We start from the raw sequence: 20,291 nt of genomic DNA on the forward strand, positions 1-20,291 counted from the left end.
ATTTGCAACTCTGAAAGTTCAAGTGGGCATATGCTCCCTGTGTGGTTTCGTACCTCCAAATACCCTCCAGACATGGAAAAATCTGCGGTCAAGCCGCATCTTCGCTGTGACATACGGATTGCCCACGAGCAAATAGGTGCTTAAGTGCCGTGCAGAACAGTGCTGAGGGATTGAGATTTTAAGCTACTGATTCACAGAGCTTTAAGCACACTTCTATGCATCTGTGATTTCTGAGCTGTGGTAGAGAAGTTTATGGTTTGCAAAAGGGAAGGGCGCTGGAAGGCCTGATCAGGTTGGGGTGCTGGTCACTTTCCAGCCTCACTGCCAGCCTAGAGAGTTGTTTTTTGCAAGAGGCACTCAGCCTTAACTGGATGAAGTCTATAGTGAGCTATAAATGGACACCCGTGCTGGTGTAGAAAGCTGCCTTCGGGAAATCTTCCCGCTCTGCGCTGAATTGCGATGAGCAGAAAATCTCCTTTTTGCTTGGGAGGCAAGCAGGAGCTGAGTGTGAACCCGAATGTGCATGGCATTTAGAAAAGAGTAAATAAGGAATTCAGCTTAAGGGGTTGGAGCTCTGGCTGCTCAGAAATTCTGCTTTCTGTACTTTTTCTTCCTTTGCAATTACACTCTGAGCATTTGGACAGAGCATCCTCAGTAGCCTGAATTTCTTGCCATAATTTCTAGGAGAGGTTTTTTTTGGGGGGGGGGTCTTATACCAAGCTTTAAACCAATAAATCTTAATTGCACATTTGGCTATTGTTTCTTTTCTTTTAGGTCGGCTGGTATGTGCATTTTATGGGAATGGGTGGAGCAGCACCTGGGATCTGCATCTCCAGCACCACACCTGGGCAACTCTTTGCTGTTTAACAGATGCTCTCTAGTTAGTTGCAAGGAGCTTTAAATCCATTATCCAATTCACCCTCCTCCGAAACAATAACACAAAAATCATCTAGTAGTTTTATGTCTCCAATTACTGGGAGCCCTTTCAAATAAGGCTGGGAGACTCAAAGGGAAAAGACCGTCTATTCAATAGGTATTTGTCTTGTGCATGTTAATAGTATTTTTTTAATGTGTGTGATTTTTGCTGGGGATTTTAATGTAGAAATGCACCAAGAATGTGCTAGTTTTCCAATCTAGTAGGAAAAGAAAATCCACTCATCTTAGAAGTGCTGCTTATCCAATGCAATCTCTTCTTTTTTCCTTCTCTCTTTGTGCATAGGATTCTGTATTGGTTGTTCGTTGACGTGGTTATAAACGTCTCTTGTTTTAACAAGTTCTGTAACTTTGGGAGTTGGTACGTCTGGAGGAAATGGACGCGGGTGGCGCTGTGGGTTAAACCACAGAGCCTAGGACTTGCTGATCAGAAGGTCGGCGGTTTGAATCCCCGCCACGGGGTGAGCTCCCGTTGCTCGGTCCCTGCTCCTGCCAACTTAGCAGTTCGAAAGCACGTCAAAGTGCAAGTAGATAAATAGGTACTGCTCCGGCGGAAAGGTAAACGGCGTTTCCGTGCACTGCTCTGGTTTGCCAGAAGTGGCTTAGTCATGCTGGCCTTATGAACCAGAAGCTGTACGCCGGCTCCCTCGGCCAGTAAAGCGAGATGAGCGCCGCAACCCCAGAGTCAGTCACGACTGGACCTAATGGTCAGGGGTCCCTTTACCTTTATATCTGGAGGAAAAGAAAACAACTTCTCTTAAAAGCACTTAGAATATGTTTGCTCTCAGTATAAGAAACACATTGATGACTTGTGGAGCAGATGAGCCAGACCATTTTGTTTTGCGCTTAGAAGCATTCTTAGCTTTCTTGTTGCTCAGACCAGATAGCACAGGGTGACTCAGGCACACAGGGGGTTACAGAGAATCTCATTGGACGTTGGCTACATCCACAAGGAGCCTTGCATGCCTGTGGTATCTGCTCCCAAAACCCTGTGGTCATGACAGTGCAGAGTCTTGCCCTGGCCTTGCATTCCTAGGTGCCCTGATATAAGATCTGCTTTCAATGTGATTCCCATCTGTGAGAGTCTGTCTGTGGCTGATGAGCTTTGGCTAGCTAATGCCTTCATTTCCCATGTATGTGTCCCACAAGGCTTGATCTGCCAGATATATTTTCCAGGTATCCGGAAACTTGCAGCACTTCTGTGTCCACCTGGGACCAAAGTGAAATGCTTGTTTCAGAAGCTCCAGCTCCAGGTTTGGGGGTGTTGTGATCATCCTACTCTCGTGTAGGACCCTGGCAGAGACACATGCCTGACTGACTGGCATGTTCTCTCCCTCCCGGTCAATCGTTCAGGAACTTCAGAAGCCTTTTTCTGCCCGAACATCACAGCGACTGATGCCTACGGACATCAGCACACTCGGGGATCCGCAGAGTTTTCGCAGTTCGTGTAACGGACCTCAGCAACTCAGCATTTTGGCTAATCTACGTTTATTTACATATAATACACTCGGAGCATTCTGACTTGGCTCCTTCCTCTTTTTCATCAAACAGCAAAGATAGAGAACAAAGGACAATAATCCCATTTCATGGAACATAGTAACATAAACACCCTGTCTCTGTCACTTCCCACACTGTGGATTGAAAACATACACCGTCATGTGATAGACAACAATCTCATGACTGCAGACACAGGGAATGAATCTCCAACAGGGGGTTCCTTTGGCAAAGCGCCATTTGTGCACCCTTCCTGTGTGGATGTGTTGATGATGGGTTTATCTGGTGGCAGTGGAAGTGGTAGGGATCCAGAATGCCGTGGTTTTGGGGGGCATTGAAGGAAGTTTTAAATGTCAGCTCATAGCCAACCATTGCTGGAGAACCAGGGCAGGGATCAGTGCTGCTGAGCCCGGCCAAGTCACTGGGGGCCCTGGCGTCCGCCTGTGCTTCCCAGGCTGCCCACATTTTAAAAATGGGTAGAACATGGAGGTCCAATCCGTCAGGGATAAGAGCACATCACTTGTCAGGATCAATGTCCATCAGTTAATGGATCTTGTGTAGCAATGCTGGGAGGAAGGGCTTCTGTTGCTTCTCAGAGGAGACCAAGCTGGGATAGAAGTATCCGAGGTCTGACTTGGTAAAGAACAATTTCATACGGTCTCTGCCTCTTGTTTTGCACCCTGTTAAATAATGGGATCACACTTCATTGCGAGATTCATGTTCCAGTACAGGCTCTATGTAGTCAGTGGCCCTTAATATAATGGTTAATCCAGTCCTGCGCTGATACATTGTAGAGAGGGCCATTCTTTGGTCCAACATCAGCATGGAATCTGGGGTGGGTGGACAGAATGCTTTAATACCGTGTATAAGACTGTGTTTTTTTATTCCGAAATTGTGTTCAAAATTAGGGGTCGTCTTATACATGGGTGGGACGCGGGTGGCGCTGTGGGTTAAACCACAGAGCCTAGGACTTGCTAATCAGAAGGTCGGCGGTTTGAATCCCTGCGATGGGGTGAGCTCCCATTGCTCGGTCCCTGCTCCTGCCAACCTAGCAGTTCGAAAGCACGTCAAAGTGCAAGTAGATAAATAGGTACCGCTCTGGCGGGAAGGTAAACGGTGTTTCCGTGCACTGCTCTGATTCGCCAGAAGCAGCTTAGTCATGCTGGCCACGTGACCCGGAAGCTGTATGCCAGCTCTCTCGGCCAATAAAGCGAGATGAGCGCCGCAACCCCAGAGTCGGTCATGACTGGACCTAATGGCCAGGGGTCCCTTTACCTTTTACCTATATATGGGTAGTGCATTGTGGGGCCGTGGGATAGGTTGGTGCCTCAAGCTGGAGATTGTTATTGGTAGCTGCAATGGCTGATGGGACAGAGGATAGTTTGCTATGGTGACATGCGCGAGTGGCATCATTGTCGGTCTAAAAAAAGCTCAACAACTCTTTCCCCCTACCCCCGAAAAAGCTCAACAACTGTGGGCAATTCCCCCCCCCCCCATTTTCTTAGTTTTGAGTCCCCCAAAATAGGGGACGTGCTACACATGGGGGCGTGTTGTACACGGAAAAGTGCGAAGTTCTCAGGATACAAGTGTGAAACGCAACAAAGCATAAAACTATATGCACATTGTGCTCTCCCCACAACGGAATGTGCATCTGAGCCACTCTTGACCCTAGTACAGAGTTAGCCAATGTGTTCCCATCCAGACGATAACTGGAATTCCAGCTCCCATCATTCCTCACTGTTGGTAATACTCACTGGGGCCAATGGGAGTCAGTCTTAACAGCCTGTGGAAAGCGCCATATTGGCTGCTATTGACTTAGTTGCTTAGCAGTAGGCAGTGCTTTTTTCCCCCTCCCCATGCCCACTCCACCCTATAATAAGCTGGTACGGGATAAATTTCAAGCAATTTAGCTCCTCCAGAAACCTTGCCTGAATTGTTAGGTAGCGTGAGCCTTTGACTCTTCTTTTTCTTCTTTTTTTTGGTCTCTTAAACTGTCCTCAAATAACCCTAGCCATCTGGGCATTTACAAGAGAGAGTTTCGCAAGTTTGATGGCACGTATGGGTTCAAATATATATGTTTTAATGAAATGTGCGACACCCAGAAAATATGTACAGATTTGTGATAGTTAAAATGTAAGCTTTTTAGGTTGCAGGAGGCTTGTGAAGTGCTGAAGGGAATACTGCTAAGGTCACGTAGGGGAAGGATTATACCCTCTGAAGCAGTTTGCATATTTTACTCATTAGATCATTTAACACAGATTTGTTATTCACTAACATACTGAAATCTTTTCTTCACTCCATGAAAGGGGTGGTGGTGAAAGTTCTTTCAAAAATGCTTTAGGTAGCCGAAACACTTTTGTCAATACATTTGAAATACAGTGGTACCTTGGGTGATAGATGCTTCAGGTTACATACGCTTCAGGTTACAAACTCCCCTAACCCAGAAATAGTGCTTCAGGTTAAGAACTTTGCTTCGGGATGAGAACAGAAATTGCGTGGCCGTGGTGCAGCGGCAGCGGGAGGCCCCATTAGCTAAAGTGGTACCTCAGGTTAAGAACAATTTCAGGTTAAGAACGGACCTCTAGGACGAATTAAGTTCTTAACCTGAGGTACCACTGTAAAAGTCCAGAATTAAAATGCCCCGTCTCCCATTTTCCATACTTTAACTTTGCTGTGGGAAGGGCAAGATAGTTAATGTGAGGTGGTTAGAGCATGGGTGGCTATAATTTTGGGCCAAGGGCCACGTTGACCTGTGGTCAGCATTTCAGGGGCCGAAGTGTAAAAGTGACTGTGGTCAAAGTGCAAACGTTTTCATGGTCCAAGACCATCCTATTGTTGGGTAGAGTGAAGAAAGGCCATAGCTTAGTGGTAGGGTAAGCTATGGACATGTTTGGTCCCTGGTATCCCAGGTAGATGGGACGCGGTGGCGCTGTGGTCTAAACCAGTGTTCCCCAACCTTGGGCCTCCAGCTGTTTTTGGACTACAACTCCCATAATCCCTAGCTAGCAAGACCAGTGGTCAGGGATGATGGGAACTGTAGTCCAAAAACAGCTGGAGGCTCATGGGCTTGCCGATCGGAAGGTTGATGGTTTGAATCCGCATGACGGGGTGAGCTCCCGTTCCCAGCTCCTGCCAACCTAGCAGTTCGAAAGCACACCAGTGTAAGTAGATAAATAGGTACCGCTGCGGTGGGAAGGTAAATGGTGTTTCCGTGCGCTCTGGCTTCCGTCGCAGTATCCTGTTTCGCCAGAAGCAGTTTAGTCATGCTGGCCACATGACCTGGAAAGCTGTCTGTGGACAAACGCCGGCTCCCTTGGCCTGAAAGCGAGATGAGCAACCCCATAGTCGCCTTTGGCTAGACTTAACCATCCAGGAGTCCTTCACCTTTTTACCTTTACCTATCCCAGGTAGGGGCCAGGAGAGTTTTCCAGGGACAGTCCTGGATTTACAGAAGCCGTCCTGGTTTCTAATCTGAACCCAGAATGTTTTGCTTTTCCTTAGACGTCCCTGATTTCATCAGAAAAAGGTTGGAGGGCATGGCGACCCCTGAGCGAAGGAGATAATTATGCAACCTTTAGAAGACCCCTGAAGGCAGCCCTGTATGGGGAAGTTTTTTTTTTTAATGTTTAATGTTTTTATATATGTTGGAAGCCACCCAGAGAGGCTGGGGCAACCCCCTTGCATGCAGGCAAGAAAACGTCTTGGGCCAGCCCTATGTGCTCCCCTTATAAAAGTGTGGTTTCACTTCCCCGTGTAGCTGTGTCATAAAATCATGCGTTCCCTCCGCTACACGACTGACTATTGTTTTTGGGGAATGCCCGATTTTGCGACATCATGTTATGAGTAAGTGACACTCTGTGTCACAAGGAGAGGGGAGAATGTTTCCCCCCCCCTCCCAGCATGTAGCCACCCCACGTCTTCTGAAAGCCGTAGTTTGTCTCCTGAGTGCTGGAACACACTCTCAATTATGGAGATGGTAATAAAATAAACAATGAAGAATCCTGTGTATTCTGTTTATGGTGACCATAGCCTTTGGGCTATGCTGAGTCCTTTCTCCTGGCACCTGGGTCATCAGGTTCATTTGCCTTGAGCAGAACCTGGAATTTGACACACAACCCCAAACTTTCCCAACGCACATCAACTGGCCACATGTGCAACTATAGGTGTTGAGGCGCCGATCAAGGCCTCTTCAAACAGTACATCTTTAGAGGTACAGTCATGCCTCGGGTTACAGACGCTTCAGGTTGCGTTTTTTCAGGTTACGGACGCGCCGAAACCCGGAGATACCGGAACAGGTTACTTCTGGGTTTCGGCGGTCGCGCATGCACAGAAGCGCTGAATCGCAACCCGTGTGTGCGCAGACGTGCCGCTGCTGTGCATCCCGCACAGATCACGTTAGCAACCCGAGCATCCACAGTATATCAAATACGGTTTTAAGTACAGGCCACAACTGTTTCCCTCGAGGGTTTTGTTCCCTGACCCTGTGTGTGTCGGTGTAGCGCATATAAGCCCGTTGTGCCCCCTTTTCTAACCACTTCTGGGTTGCATCGATGCACACATGCATGGTCACACATTTTTTGAATGCCTGTATAACAACTAAAAATGTAAACTTTGGATGCAGCAATCGTGTTGTTTGTGGTCATGACTAGAGGTCAAAGGGTCTGTCATTTTTGGCTCCCCCCATTTCTCGTTTTTCCAATCATAAATTCAATTTCCAATTTGTAAGTTTTTGGGTTTTTTAAAAAACTCATGTTTTATGAATTTCTTCCAATAATACATTTTATATGCAGTTTTGACTAATGTGCACATTTTTGCAGGCAAATTCCTTTAATCGAATGCATTTGTGTGTGCTATTTTTTATTTATTTCATTTCTATACTGCTTTATGTTTTCACCAGTATATCCATTTTTAAGCCACACTTTCCTTAATATGTGCATTTTTGTAACGTTGGTTTGAGAACTACCTAACAAAATTCCCATAACTGCGGATTTCACAGGAAAGCTGTGTTTCAGTTTACACATGGTTTCAGAAAATGTGGATTTCGTAGATTCAGTTTTTCATGAGACCTGAATTGAATTCCTCTCCCATTTCTAGCTCATACTGTTATACAGATAAGCTTCTTAAGGAGTCAAGATTTATTGCCTATGCTTGTTGAGGGTATAATCTTGAATAACCTTTTGTGGAATGTCTAAATCACCCTAAATGCTTTAGGGAGAAAACCTGATGGATCTTGAATTCTTATAGCCCAGTACCAAAGGAAGTAGTCAGAACTGCTTAAGAATAAGAGGTTTGGAGTTTCAGGCTGACCTGTGACAGGGAAGGTACTTTTCAGACTTACTTTTTCATATTTTAAGAGTTCGTGGGAATCCTGTTATGACCTTGTGAGGGATGATGGAGTGTTGAAAGTGCAAACATGTTTTCTTTGCCTGAAGCCTTTGCCCTGTTCCAAGCAAAACATAAAACGTTGTGTGAATGTTTTTCTTGGAAGGCTTTCTTTCTTGTGCAAATAGAAAGTGATTGTTTTTACGAGGAGGGTGCGAACGTGTGTACAGGACGGAGGTGTAAATTGCATATACATCTGCACCCTTCGAGTTAGCTGAAAGATGGGCGTGTAGCTTTCCTGCGTGAAATCTAAACTGACACGCAGACACGTTTGTGTGCTTTGCTTTCCAAGCGAAGGGAAGAGATTTTAGTCAGAACTGTGGGTTTGTATAAAAAATGTTTCCGCGTTGAGAAAGTTCTCTCTGTGGAACAAAACCAGATGTTTTTATAAGTTCTTTAGTACTTAAATACTTTCTCGTGATTTCTGTAGAATTAATCTCCACCTCTTTCCTGAAAGGGGAAAGTCGTCTCAATTTTTTTATTATTGTTATTGCAATGGCATGTGAAGAGGAGAAAGTATTTAAACAACCGAGTGTTTTAGAACAAAGCAACACACACACACACACACACACATGCAAAGGAAGACCGGCTTTATTTGTGAAAGATAAAAATAGTCATTTCTGGGATAGGAAGTGATGACTCCCTGGCGAGGCGGACAGAGGGAGGGACCCTCCTGCGATGCTGTTTCCTGTTGCCATTGTTCCCTTTCGCAGCTTCTGTGCAAAGCGGGGTGCCTTTCTCTTAGGAAGGAGGGTGATTTTTCTCCTAGAGATCTGCCTTGCAGGGATGGGGATGGGGGGAATGGGAAGCAGTTTGTAAAGTTTAAAGAGCTTTTCAGGCCCTGCTGGCTCCCTTTCCTGAGGGTGTTGGCGTCTGGCTTTGCTGTTCTCCTTGGTCTCGCCATGGCATGCGGGATGTTGACTCCAGGGTCGCGGGTTCCCTGCCAGCTTTTTTGCAGAGGAGCATACAAATTGGAAAATTACACCCTCTGCAGCTTGAGAGCCAGCTGGCACCTCCCTGTTGGGTTACACCTGGAAGGGCCAGCAGATCCCGATTGAGTGAAGTCAGCGTGTGGCTCAGAAGCCAGCGGAGGTGTTTTGGCCTTGCCATTCTCTGTGGTTTCAGAAACACACCCTTTCTGGTATTCAGGGGAGAGTGCCCAGGCAAAAAAGAATAATAATTTGGTTTTGCTTGCAACCTGCGGTGGATTTGAAGGGGGGGGGGGCGGTCAGAGGCAGCATGAAGAGAAAGGGAGCTTGGTTCATCAGAAGCGGGGTGATTTGCAAGGAGCTAATTATCTCTTGATATCTCTGCCATTGTGTTAGAAGCGGTGTAATTGTAAATTTGTGCCAGAGAGCAGACTCCCTTCTGTGCGTAGGGGATTGTGTTCACCCATTAAAGGCGATGGCCTGATTTTGTTGTGTGATTTAGTAGGCAGCTTCGTTTACCACCTTCACAGCTTTATAGTGAGGCTGGGCCACAAGAAAGTGGAGAGGTTTGTGGTACCCAGAGCCCATCTTTTCCTTTCCCCCTCTTGCATCTCGACCCCCTCAGCGCCAGACCCTGGAAACGCTGGAGGCAATCACTCTCTCAGGGTTTTTTTTTTTGGGGGGGGAGTGAAATGGCACCTATAGGGAAGAACCCCCCCCCTCCGGTCCTCCTATTGAGAGGTGGCTGCTGAGAAGTAATATATAATTCACAAGGCCATGCTGTTTCACGCAGATGGTGATATTCAAGCATGACTGACGTTAAGAGGAGCAAAATCTCTGAAGCCTTTCTTTTCTTCACCCTTTCTCCTTCCTCTCCTCGCTGCGGTCCGCTGAAGCTCTCGACGTTAAAAATTGCCCAAACCTGGGCACTTCAGGCACTGCATAATTGTATGGTAGCTTCGGCTAGGCTCCAATTTCAGACGTCTATCCAGCCGAAGCGACGTTTCCCACCCCGAAAAATATATATATATTTCATCCTCATTTTGTGTCTGGAGGGCCATGAGGTCACCCGATGCATTTGGGTAATCAGAGGTTTGGGAAAGTGGGAGTGTTATTTTTGCAGGGCTGTGCTGGGAAAACAGAATGCAGGGAACGTGCAATTAAGCTTTTCTTGGTGCTCCTTGTTTTAAAATATATTCCTTATTCTAGAATGCTGTGTCTTTGTGGAACTAGAGCAGTTGCGTGTCGAGGTCCCCAGGGCCACCCCAATAACTCACACATCACACAGAATTTTTGTTTAAGATTTTTGGCATAATTTTGGCCACAGCTTTATTAAAATACAAAAATGTGAGTGGTTGCTTAGGCATTGGTTGCGACTATCTGCCCCCACCATGGGGGACAGACTGACATTCCGCACGCATGCGAAAGTCAGAAAAGGGGAATACACTTGGGGGTAGCGACGGAGCAGGGAAGCTGCCCTCAGCCCTCCCCAAATGCAACCAGGAGCTCTTGCAATGGCCCGAGCCCCCTTGAAAGGGTGGACAAGCAATAGTTAGCCCCCGATTCCTTTAACGGAATCCCTTGCAGCAGCAGCATTAGAGGGGCAGGCACAGCCAATCCATGCCCCTCAACCAACCAAACCATAAACCAATGCCTATCCGCAACCTTACAAGTTGCGACGATTTGCTACGCAGTAGGCAAAAACCAAATGGCCCCAGCCAATCAGCCAGATAGACAAAATTCCTACTGGGCCCCTGCCCCAAGAGCAGACGACCCCATGACAGGCATAGCAAGGTCAAGCGAACAACACTAATTCTAGGGATGGGGGGACGGGCAATCCGATGCACGGGCGAAAAGAGGAAGCCCTAGCCTCGTGCAAGGAGTTTTAGCATTTCTGGCTGTCAATCAACAAATGGCAACATTAACTTCTTCCCAACAACAAGGGAAGCCCCAATCACATCAGTGGCCAACGATCAATTAGCACGCCCCAACTTTGGAGTGTCCTGGCGGCCCCCACTGCAACACGTGCTCTCCGTGAAGGAGAACACGCTTTGCCAGGGAGAGAAGGATTGGGTGGGAAAGGCAGAGCTTATAAGCAGTGTTAGAAACTGAGATAGTTTAGCTGGAGCTAAATGGTGCCTTGAACCTGGTTTATGGGCACAACAGCAGAATGTCTAGGAACCCTTTTTTAATAACAAGAATACAAAGCTGAAAATGAATGAAACTATTATGTTCATTTTTCACATGGTCTTGTCCTTCCCATGCATACCCCCCTAACATTCTTAAGTGGGTCTCTTCTCCAGAGACTAGAGACTGCAGTTTTTGTTATGTACTGAAGTTCTCACCCTGGGCCAGCAGGGGGATACTGTAGATAGTTATGCAAATAAGGGATCGAAAGTGACGTTCAGTGATTGGATAGTTTTAGAAAATTGTTACAGTTACATTGTACTGGAGCTCTATATAAGCAGGCTGACTGAACCCTTCAGTTCAGTTCTGTTCTGGCCTGTGAGTAAACAAGAGCTGTTTGAAGAATCGCTGTGTCGTCTGATATGTTCACCCACAACCTAACAGTTTTAATCTGAAATCTTAGGCGCAGTACTGCGCCCAGAGCTCAGAAACCGCTCGCACTAATGAAATCCTCTTTCGCAAAATGCACCTAGGAACAATGGGAATTTCGAACACGGCTCCCAAGCCTACGGCGGACAAACGGAACAGGTAGCCTCAGAGCTGGTATGAGAGACATGGTGCCTCTCCAGCCCTCAGTGTGGGCCTTTGAGGAACAGCCCTACGTCATGACTTAGGGTCCCGCCAGAGTGAGGCATTTGTGGGTCAGGTGGGTCCCCGAAGAGCTTCTGGGCTGCTGTTGCTGCTTTGCAAATAGGCTTTCAGCCTCATTCCAGTAGGGCTGTTCTTATGTTCTTGTTGAAACCCTTCTCTCTAGGGTTCCTCTCTTAGTATGGGCAGAAACCTAGGATAGGGCAAAGTTCTACCTATGTACCCATGGCTTGGCTCACACAGGCAAACCATGGGTGTTAAGTTGTGGGTGAACATATCAGACGACACAGCGATTCTTCAGACAGCTCTAGTTTATTCACAGACCCAGAACAGAACTGAACTGAAGGGTTCAGCCAGCCTGCTTATATAGAGCTCCACTACAACGCAACAGTAACCACTTTCTGTAACTATCCAATCACTGAACTTCAGTTTCAATTCCTTATTTGCATAAGTGGACCTGAGTGAAAACCATCTACAGTATCCCTCTGCTGGGTCAGGGTGAGAACTTCAGTACATAACAATGGGTGTAGCCAAAGGGGGGCAGGGAGGAGCAGCTACCCCCCCATCAATAAAAATACATAACTAACTGAGGTTCGCTCTCTCTTCCCACCAACAAAAGGCCTGCACACCCCCAAACAAAAATCCCAGCTGTGCCTATGAGGCAAGCTGAGGTGTACAAGGAGAAGGGACGAGCTCTTTCGAAACCTTTCATTGCTTTTCAGACTAGGGATGTGGTCTCAAAGGGAGCAGAAAAGCACGAGGACCCATTAGCTAAAGTGGTGCTTCAGGTTAAGAACAGTTTCAGGTTAAGAACGGACCTCCGGAACGAATTAAGCTCTTAACCCGAGGTACCACTGTAAGTTGTTTATTTCCTTGACATCTGATGGGAGGGCGTTCCACAGGGCAGGTGCCACCACCGAGAAGGCCCTCTGCCTGGTTCTCTGTAACCTCACTTCTCGCAGTGAGGGAACTGCTGGACCTCAGTGTCCGGGCTGAATGATGGGGTGGAGACGCTGAGGCCATTTTGGGCTTTAAAGGTCAGCACCAAAACTTCGAATTGTGCTTGGAAACGTAGATCACTCTCCACTCTTAGGTGACTGTATTTCTCAAGGACCACCTAGGCAGACTTTCCATTATCCCCAGCCATGAGGCCTATCATGGAAGTAGGAAGACCAAGGACCTTCTAAGGACCTCAGCAGGTTGCTTACAAGGGCCTGTTGGCGGTTGTGGTGCAGTCAAGACCCAGTGAAAACAAAAGCAACCTGCCATACAGATGGACGTTCTGTGGGAAAAAGGAGAGAAGAGAAGGGGCATTGTTGGGATTCTTTAGTATGTTATCAATTGTGTGTATGATGCAGATTCCCTCCCCCGTCCCTTAGCCAGTAATGAAATAGTAAATCAGATTTGTGGCATTCGTAAGATGAAATGTTTACTTGAAGATGAAATCGCCCTCCTGGGTCTCTTGTTATAACCAAGGGCTGAAAGTGCTTCGCTCGCTCGAGATGTAATTGTTACCAGGCTGTTTTGTGGGCCTGCACCACAAAAACCACCACTGTTGATTATTGCAGTCTTTTAATTCCAACTGCTTAGCTTGGCTTGAAACGTTGGAGGAGGCAGGGAGGAGATGGAGGCAAAGCCAAGAGGGAGAGGGAGATTTGGAAAGGAGGCAGATACGGGTGTGCAAACTCAGCCTTGTGGTTGGAACAGAAACGAGGGATGCCGTAATGCGATCTGGAAGCCATTTTTTTAGTTGTGCCAGAAGCTTCCTGTGTGGGCCCACCTACGTGAGACATGGACACCATCTCACAGACAAAGCCCTAATGTTGGACGGGGTGGAGGCTGCTTTGCAAAGGGCCACCGTGTGGTTTAGTAATTGCTTGGGTTGCTTCTCAGTCAGTTCAAAGTTTGCAGGGGCAGCGTTTGTCTCAAACCACACATGATTATTCAATGGGTGGAGAACTTTTATTTCTTGTTCCATTTAGGCCTATGTCTGGTCTTGCCAATATTATTTGGTAGAATGGCCAAGAGCCGTTGGTCTATAATGGTTGTTGGAGTGTTGGACTAGGAGTAGGGAGGACCTGAATTTGACCAGGATGTTAATGGTGTCAACGTTGACCCAACAAACCTAGTGGTGTTTTCTTGAGGGTAAAATGGGGAGCCCTCTAAACCGTGATGCATTCTTGGAAGAAGGTAAAGGTATAGGTACCCCTGCCCGTCAGGGCCAGTCGTGGCCGACTCTAGGGTTGCGCGCTCATCTTGCTCAAGAGGCCGGGAGCCGGCGCTGTCCAAAACACTTCCGGGTCACGTGGCCAGCGTGACGAAGCTGCTCTGGTGAGCCAACACCAGCGCCGCACACGGAAATGCCTTTTACCTTCCCGCTATAAAGCGGTCCCTATTTATCTACTTGCACTTAGGGGTGCTTTCGAACTGCTAGGTGGGCAGGAGCTGGGACCGAACGATGGGAGCTCACCCCGTCGCGGGGATTCGAACCGCCGACCTTACGATCAGCAAGTCCTAGGCACTGAGGTTTTACCCACAGCGCCACCCGCGTCCCTTTCTTGGAAGAAATGGAGGGATAAAAATGAAATCCCTTTGGGCCTCTCTCTTTCTCTCACTGTGTGTGTGTGTGTGTGTGTGTGTGTGTGTGTGTGTGTGTGTGTATTTTAAAAGGAAGACTGTTCAATCTGTGCTGATCACATTGCTGTAATCGTTAAAAAAAATATATCACATGCCATTTTGCAATCCTTCTATAGAAATTTCTTTGTCCTCCCATCTTGCATCTTCAAGCGTTTAGATCGGGGTGGCTAAACCCTGGCCTAGGGGCCTGATCCAGCTCCTCAAACATCCCCCCCCCTACCAATTTGGGCAATGGCAAAAAGGAAAGGAAAAATACTGAGAGCAAGCCTGCTCCTCCTGGTGGGATCAGTACCCTGATGGAGATGGGGGATTGCCTTCTCAGACATTAGATCTATCATTTGGGGGAGGCTGGATTTTCACAGATAAACTAAAGAAGGGAGACTGGGTTTCTTGGGTGTCCTAGCCATGGGTGCTTGTGAGAGTACAGAGTGGCTGCACCCAGGTGGTAGGTGGTCCGCAGAAGGTTGGTTGATGATGAAGGTTATCAGACTCTTCAGTGCTAGGAAACCATGGGAGGGACCCCTTTCTTAAGCAAATGGCAGCACTGAAGCATGGAAGTGACTGCTATGTGAGGGATACCCAATTACGTGCTGCCACCTAACTCGGGGAAGGGAGCAGGCAGGCGCTGGAGTTCGGAAGACAGGGACAGGCATCAAACTTACATCGGTTAGCCTAGCTTCTTCACGTGACCGTCCTTGTTTTGCAAAGGATGGGATTCTCTTTCGTATTTTGCTAGGGCAGCGCTGAGCTTGGGTCTAGCAATGTTTGTGAGGTGCTGTTAGGGTAACAGTGGAAGAATGCCACAGGAATGCTTGTAAAAGAGTTAGCGGAAGGGAGGATGTAAAGGCAGTTCACTCTGTTTCCAAATAATCTGATGTCTGTGTTTTCTCTCTCTCTCTTTTTAAAACAAAACAGTAGCTTGGGCCCATTTATAGCTGTTCTCCTCTCCCCACACCCCTTTTCTGGTCTGTCTGAGCAGCGGTATGTGCTTGTGTGTGGGGAAGACTGTGGCGTGTTGTAATCACCTTCCATAGATTTGTTTTGTGCTTGGGAGATTTACATGGTTGTAATATACATGTCTGTTAAAAAACAACAACACACTTTTTTTTATTTAATGCAGCCCAGAACCTAGGCATCTGCTGGTACAAACCCAGAGGAATGAGCCATAAATGTGTTTGAAATTCAGTGCCTGTTCTGATGTTAGGTTTTGTTTTCCATTTGTTTGTAGCGCAACCGTGTGGGGGCCGCCTGAATTCCAAAGATGCTGGCTACGTGACTTCACCTGGGTATCCGCAAGACTACCCCTCCCACCAGAACTGCGAGTGGATCATTTATGCTCCGGAACCCAACCAGAAGATTTTCCTGAACTTCAACCCTCACTTTGAAATTGAGAAACATGACTGCAAGTAAGAGATTACCCCACATCCTCTTTCTCTTCTCTTTTTATTCCCCACCCCCACCTCTCACCACCACTCATATATATATATACACACACACACACACACACCGTATTTTTCGCTCTATAAGACGCACCAGACCACAAGTTTTTGGAGGAGGAAAACAAGAGGGGAAAAAATTCTGAATCTCAGAAGCCAGAACAGCAAGAGGGATCACTGCGCAATGAAAGCTGTTCTGGCTTCTGGGATAGCTGTGCAGCCTGCATTCGCTCCATAAGACGCACACACATTTCCCCTGAGTCTTATAGAGCAAAAAATACGGTGTGTACGTGTGTACGTGTGTGTGTGTGTGTGTGTGTGTGTGTGTGTGTGTATATATATATATATTTACTGTGCTACCCATAAAAACTGGAGTAAACATGTGTGTGAGGTTGGAACTGAAATGGGAGTTGCCTGTAATATATCACATATGGTGCACTGTTAAAAATACGCACAAGGGTGTCTGATCAGCCATTATTATATCTCATCAGCCTCTTCCGCAACACACGCTCAAGCTGTAAACTCCAGCGCTGCATTTGCAACCCAGGATTGCATTTCTGCTCTGCAGTAGCATGGAGATTAAAGGGAAGATGTGTGGGGTCGCATTCTGCGCTCAGAAATGCCGGCGCCCCTTAAACGCTCGTTTTTGCTTTGGTCCAACTAAGCGCTTGTGTCTAGAAGGCCTCAAACTGCCCACGTTCGGCGAACATTATCGGTACTTCCAGTTTTCTCATGGCTGGGAACCGGCTGTTCAACAGATGTCAGAAGGGAGAAGCCACTTTCTTCTGAGCTGCAGGGAAATATAAGCAGCTCAGGATAGAGCAGGAGTGGGGAAGCATTTGCCTCTCCAGATGTTGCTGAACAGCCACTCCCATCTGCCCTAGCAATCATGGCCGTGGGCTAGAGATGATGGGAGTTCAGCAGTATCTGGTGCTCCCCACAGCTGGTATAGAATCTCATCATAGCAAGGGCCCCAATTTGGTTGGAAGCCCTATTGCTGAAGCATGGTGTTTGTTTGTTTGTTTGTTTAAAAATATATAGGTACTCTGATCCAGGGATCAGCAAACTTTTTCAGCAGGGGGCCGGTCCACTGTCCCTCAGACCTTGTGGGGGGCCAGACTATATTTTTTTTGGGGGGGGAGTATGAATTCCTATGCCCCACAAATAACCCAGAGATGCATTTTAAATAAAAGCACACATTCTACTCATGTAAAAACACACCGTCTGCGGGCCGGATTTAGAAGGCGATTGGGCTGCATCCGGCCCCCGGGCCATAGTTTGCCTACCCATGCTCTGATCCTAAGCAGCAATTCAGGAGTAAATCCTGTGGAGTTCAGCAAAGCTGAATACCATGCTTTGAATAATTCCGTTCACATAATGTACTGCAGTCAATCAATCAATCAATCAATCAATCAATCCAATCAATCAATCAATCAATCAGTAGCTGAACTGGGTTTCTCTCTCTCTCTCTCTCTCTCTCTCTCTCTCTCTCTCTCTCTCTCTCTCTCACACACACACACACACACACACACCTGCAAACATAAAAACGCAAAATAAATAGTAAAGCCAGACAGACCTCTATGTTAAGACTCAAAACGGAGCACATTAGTCTTCCGAAAAAAGTTCACAAACCAGAACACTTACTTCCAGATTCGCAGTGTTTGGGTTCCAAGTTGTTCAAGTAGCAAGGCGTTTGAGAACCAAGGTACCACTGTATTGTATGGCCTTGAAACTTTGAGGTAGCCAATGCTGCTCCCTTCAGATGTTACTGGGCTACTGCTTTCATGACCCATAACTACTGCCCATGTTGGCTGGAGGTGTTGGGGGCTGGAGGCCATTGGCTACCCCTGCTGCAACTCTTCGCTGCAACAATCAGATTCTGGCAGGGTTTACCAAATGCACAGAAGGGTGGAGCGTTATTGTTATTTTTTAAAGAAAGTGCTGCTTGTCATTCCAGAGTGAGAAAAGCTGCAGTTGCCAAGCTTTCTTCTTCTAACCCAAAAATTCAGGAGCAATGCTCGTCCCGTCCCCCGTCCCCCGCTGCTTGTAGATTCTGCTGCTATAATGTGCATTCCCATAAGAAGACAAGGTGTTTCCTCTTTTCTATCGCAAATACGACAGATTCTGCTGCATTTGGTGAAATGTAAGACTGGGGAGCTGGATGTCCAAGAAAAACAATTAGCAGCTAGTAAGAAATAATTAACAGCTTCAGTGAGCACCATTAAAAGCATGAATTAATGAGGTAGTCCCTTGGGTCTGTTAGAACGTCTGTGGTCGAGAGGCTGTCTAAAATGTTCAGCTTTTCTTGTGCATCGACAACTGGGTGTTACCTTGCAGTCTTTTCTATGTGGTTTTGCATCCTGTTTATCTTGAAGGAGTGGGAAATAGTACTTGATGGGCAGGCTGCACCAATACTCACTCTCTCTCATCTTCCAGTCCAAATACGAAGCAGTGTAATGGTTGCAAAAAACCTGGCTCTGGTACATAGTGTCATGATCTCTGTTCTAAAACTAGTAAGGTAAAGGGTAACCCTGACCATTAGGTCCAGTCATGGCCGACTCTGGGGTTGCGGCGCTCATCTCGCTTGATGGCAGAGGGAGCCGGCGTACAGCTTCCGGGTCATGTGACCAGCATGACTAAGCTGCTTCTGGCGAACCAGAGCAGCGCATGGAAACGCCGTTTACCTTCCAGCCGGAGCGGTACTTATTTATCTACTTGCACTTTGACGTGCTTTCGAACTGCCAGGTTGGCAGGAGCTGGGACCGAGCAACGGGAGCTCACCCAGTTGCGGGGATTCAAACCGCCGGCCTTCTGATTGGCAAGTCCTAGGCTCTGTGGTTTATCCCACAGTGCCACCCGCGTCCCTTTCTCTAAAACTAGTAGGAACCACCAAAGGCAATTCCAGTAAAAACAGCAGGGGGGTTCTTCTACTTGGCAAGAACATGGGCTTATTTCAGACACCAAGTCATGGTTTCTGCTAACCATAAAGCAGGGGTCAGCAACCTTTGTCAGCCGTGGGCCAGTCCACTGTCCCTCAGACCTTGCAGGGGGCCAGACTATATTTTGAAAGTAAAAAATAAAAAATGAATGAATTCCTTTTATCATAATATTTTTTATTCATTTTCCAACAATTTTTATACAATCAATTCACATTTTATCACACATTCATCTCTTTTTTGACTTCCCTCAGCTCCTCTGCCAATCTTTCGTTTACATCTATATTATTAACGCATTTCTTAACTTAGTATTGCCTTTAGATATCTCCTTCCCTCCTGTTATTCTCTTTTTTACAATATTTCTCTATTTTTCACAGAGTCTCTTGAAAACCAACAAACGTTATCTGTTCATCACATATGCCTTTCAGATAATCTGTAAATCTTCCCCAGTCCTCGATGAACTTGTGGTCTCGTTGATACCAAATCTTCCCCATTAGTTTGTCCAATTCTGCATAATCAGTCAATTTTAATCTCCATTCTTCCACCGTCGGTATTTCTTCCTGTTTCCATTTTTGGGCCAGAAGTATTCTCGCTGCTGTAACTGCGTATTTAAAAAGTTTACAATCTTTCTTACTTATCTCATTTCCTACCAATCCCAATAAGAAGGCCTCTGGTTTCTTAATAAACGTATATTTCAACATCTTTTTCAATTCATTATATATCATTTCCCAGAAGCCTTTCACCTTTTTACACTCCCACCACATATGATAGAATGTCCCTTCTTTTTCTTTACATTTCCAACACTTATTACATGTTTTATACATTTTAGCTAGTTTTACTGGCGTTATATACCATCTGTATACCATTTTCATTACATTTTCCTTTAACGCAGTACATGCCGTAAATTTTAGTCTTTCATTCCATAATTTTGACCACTCATCATATTGTATATTATAACCAAGGTCTCTGGCCCAATGTATCATTACCGCGAATTCCTATGCCTCACAAATAACCCAGAGATGCATTTTAAATAAAAGGACACGTTCTAATGTAAAAACACGCTGATTCCTGGGCTGTCCGTGGGCCAGATTTAGAAGGCGATTGGGCTGCATCCAGCCCCTGGGCCTTAGGTTGCCTACCCCTGCCATAAACCAACACAAAGCATGATTTAAAGCTGTTCAACACTCTCCTTTCAACGAATCAAAAGCTTTTTGAGGCAGCGCAGCAGCCATAACTATGATGTAGTTCACACATGTCAAGTTATAGTTGCTCCAAACTGTGGTGTGCAAGCCTATTTCAAACCATGGTTTCTCATTTACTGGTTGATCACAAACCATGGTTTGTCAGTTCAGACAAACTGCAGTTAAGGTTTGAACTGATAAACCTCTGGCAACATCCTATCCCTCTTACAATTCCAAGTATAGCTTTGCTGCTAGGGTGCTGTTCCCCATTTCCGAGCAAAGAATAATGGGAGATCTACACTCTGGCACTAAAGAAAGCAATGACATGGCTTAAAAGACAACTAAATTTAAAACGTAACGCAAGAAGGAAGCTCATGAAATGATGGGAGAATGTCTGTTGGGAGAGGACGGTGTGATCCTAGTGGGAAGAGAAGCTTATTACAGCAGGTCTGTCTAATGTATCTGGGTTTAATGTGGTCAGCATAAACTTGTGGCCTTCCAACTTTGCTAAATTCACTTTGCGGCTCTTTCACATGGCTATTTCTTGAGAATTTGGTGCTGCTCGTGGATTTAGATTTGGCACCGTGT

General features: G+C 46.4%; 1 protein-coding gene across 4 annotated transcripts in view; it reads left to right on the top strand.

Moving 5' to 3' along the window:
• NRP2 (neuropilin 2) overlaps positions 1-20,291 on the top strand; it is a 237,770-nt gene that overhangs the window by 32,031 nt on the left and 185,448 nt on the right. For all 4 annotated transcript variants that reach the window (XM_028702094.2, XM_028702112.2, XM_028702103.2 and 1 more), the window contains exon 2: positions 15,379-15,556. In XM_028702094.2, coding sequence (XP_028557927.2) covers positions 15,379-15,556 — 178 coding nt within the window. The remainder of the gene's footprint in view (positions 1-15,378; positions 15,557-20,291) is intronic.

This window comes from Podarcis muralis, chromosome 1, assembly GCF_964188315.1.
Source record: "Podarcis muralis chromosome 1, rPodMur119.hap1.1, whole genome shotgun sequence".
NCBI classification, from domain to species: domain Eukaryota; kingdom Metazoa; phylum Chordata; class Lepidosauria; order Squamata; family Lacertidae; genus Podarcis; species Podarcis muralis.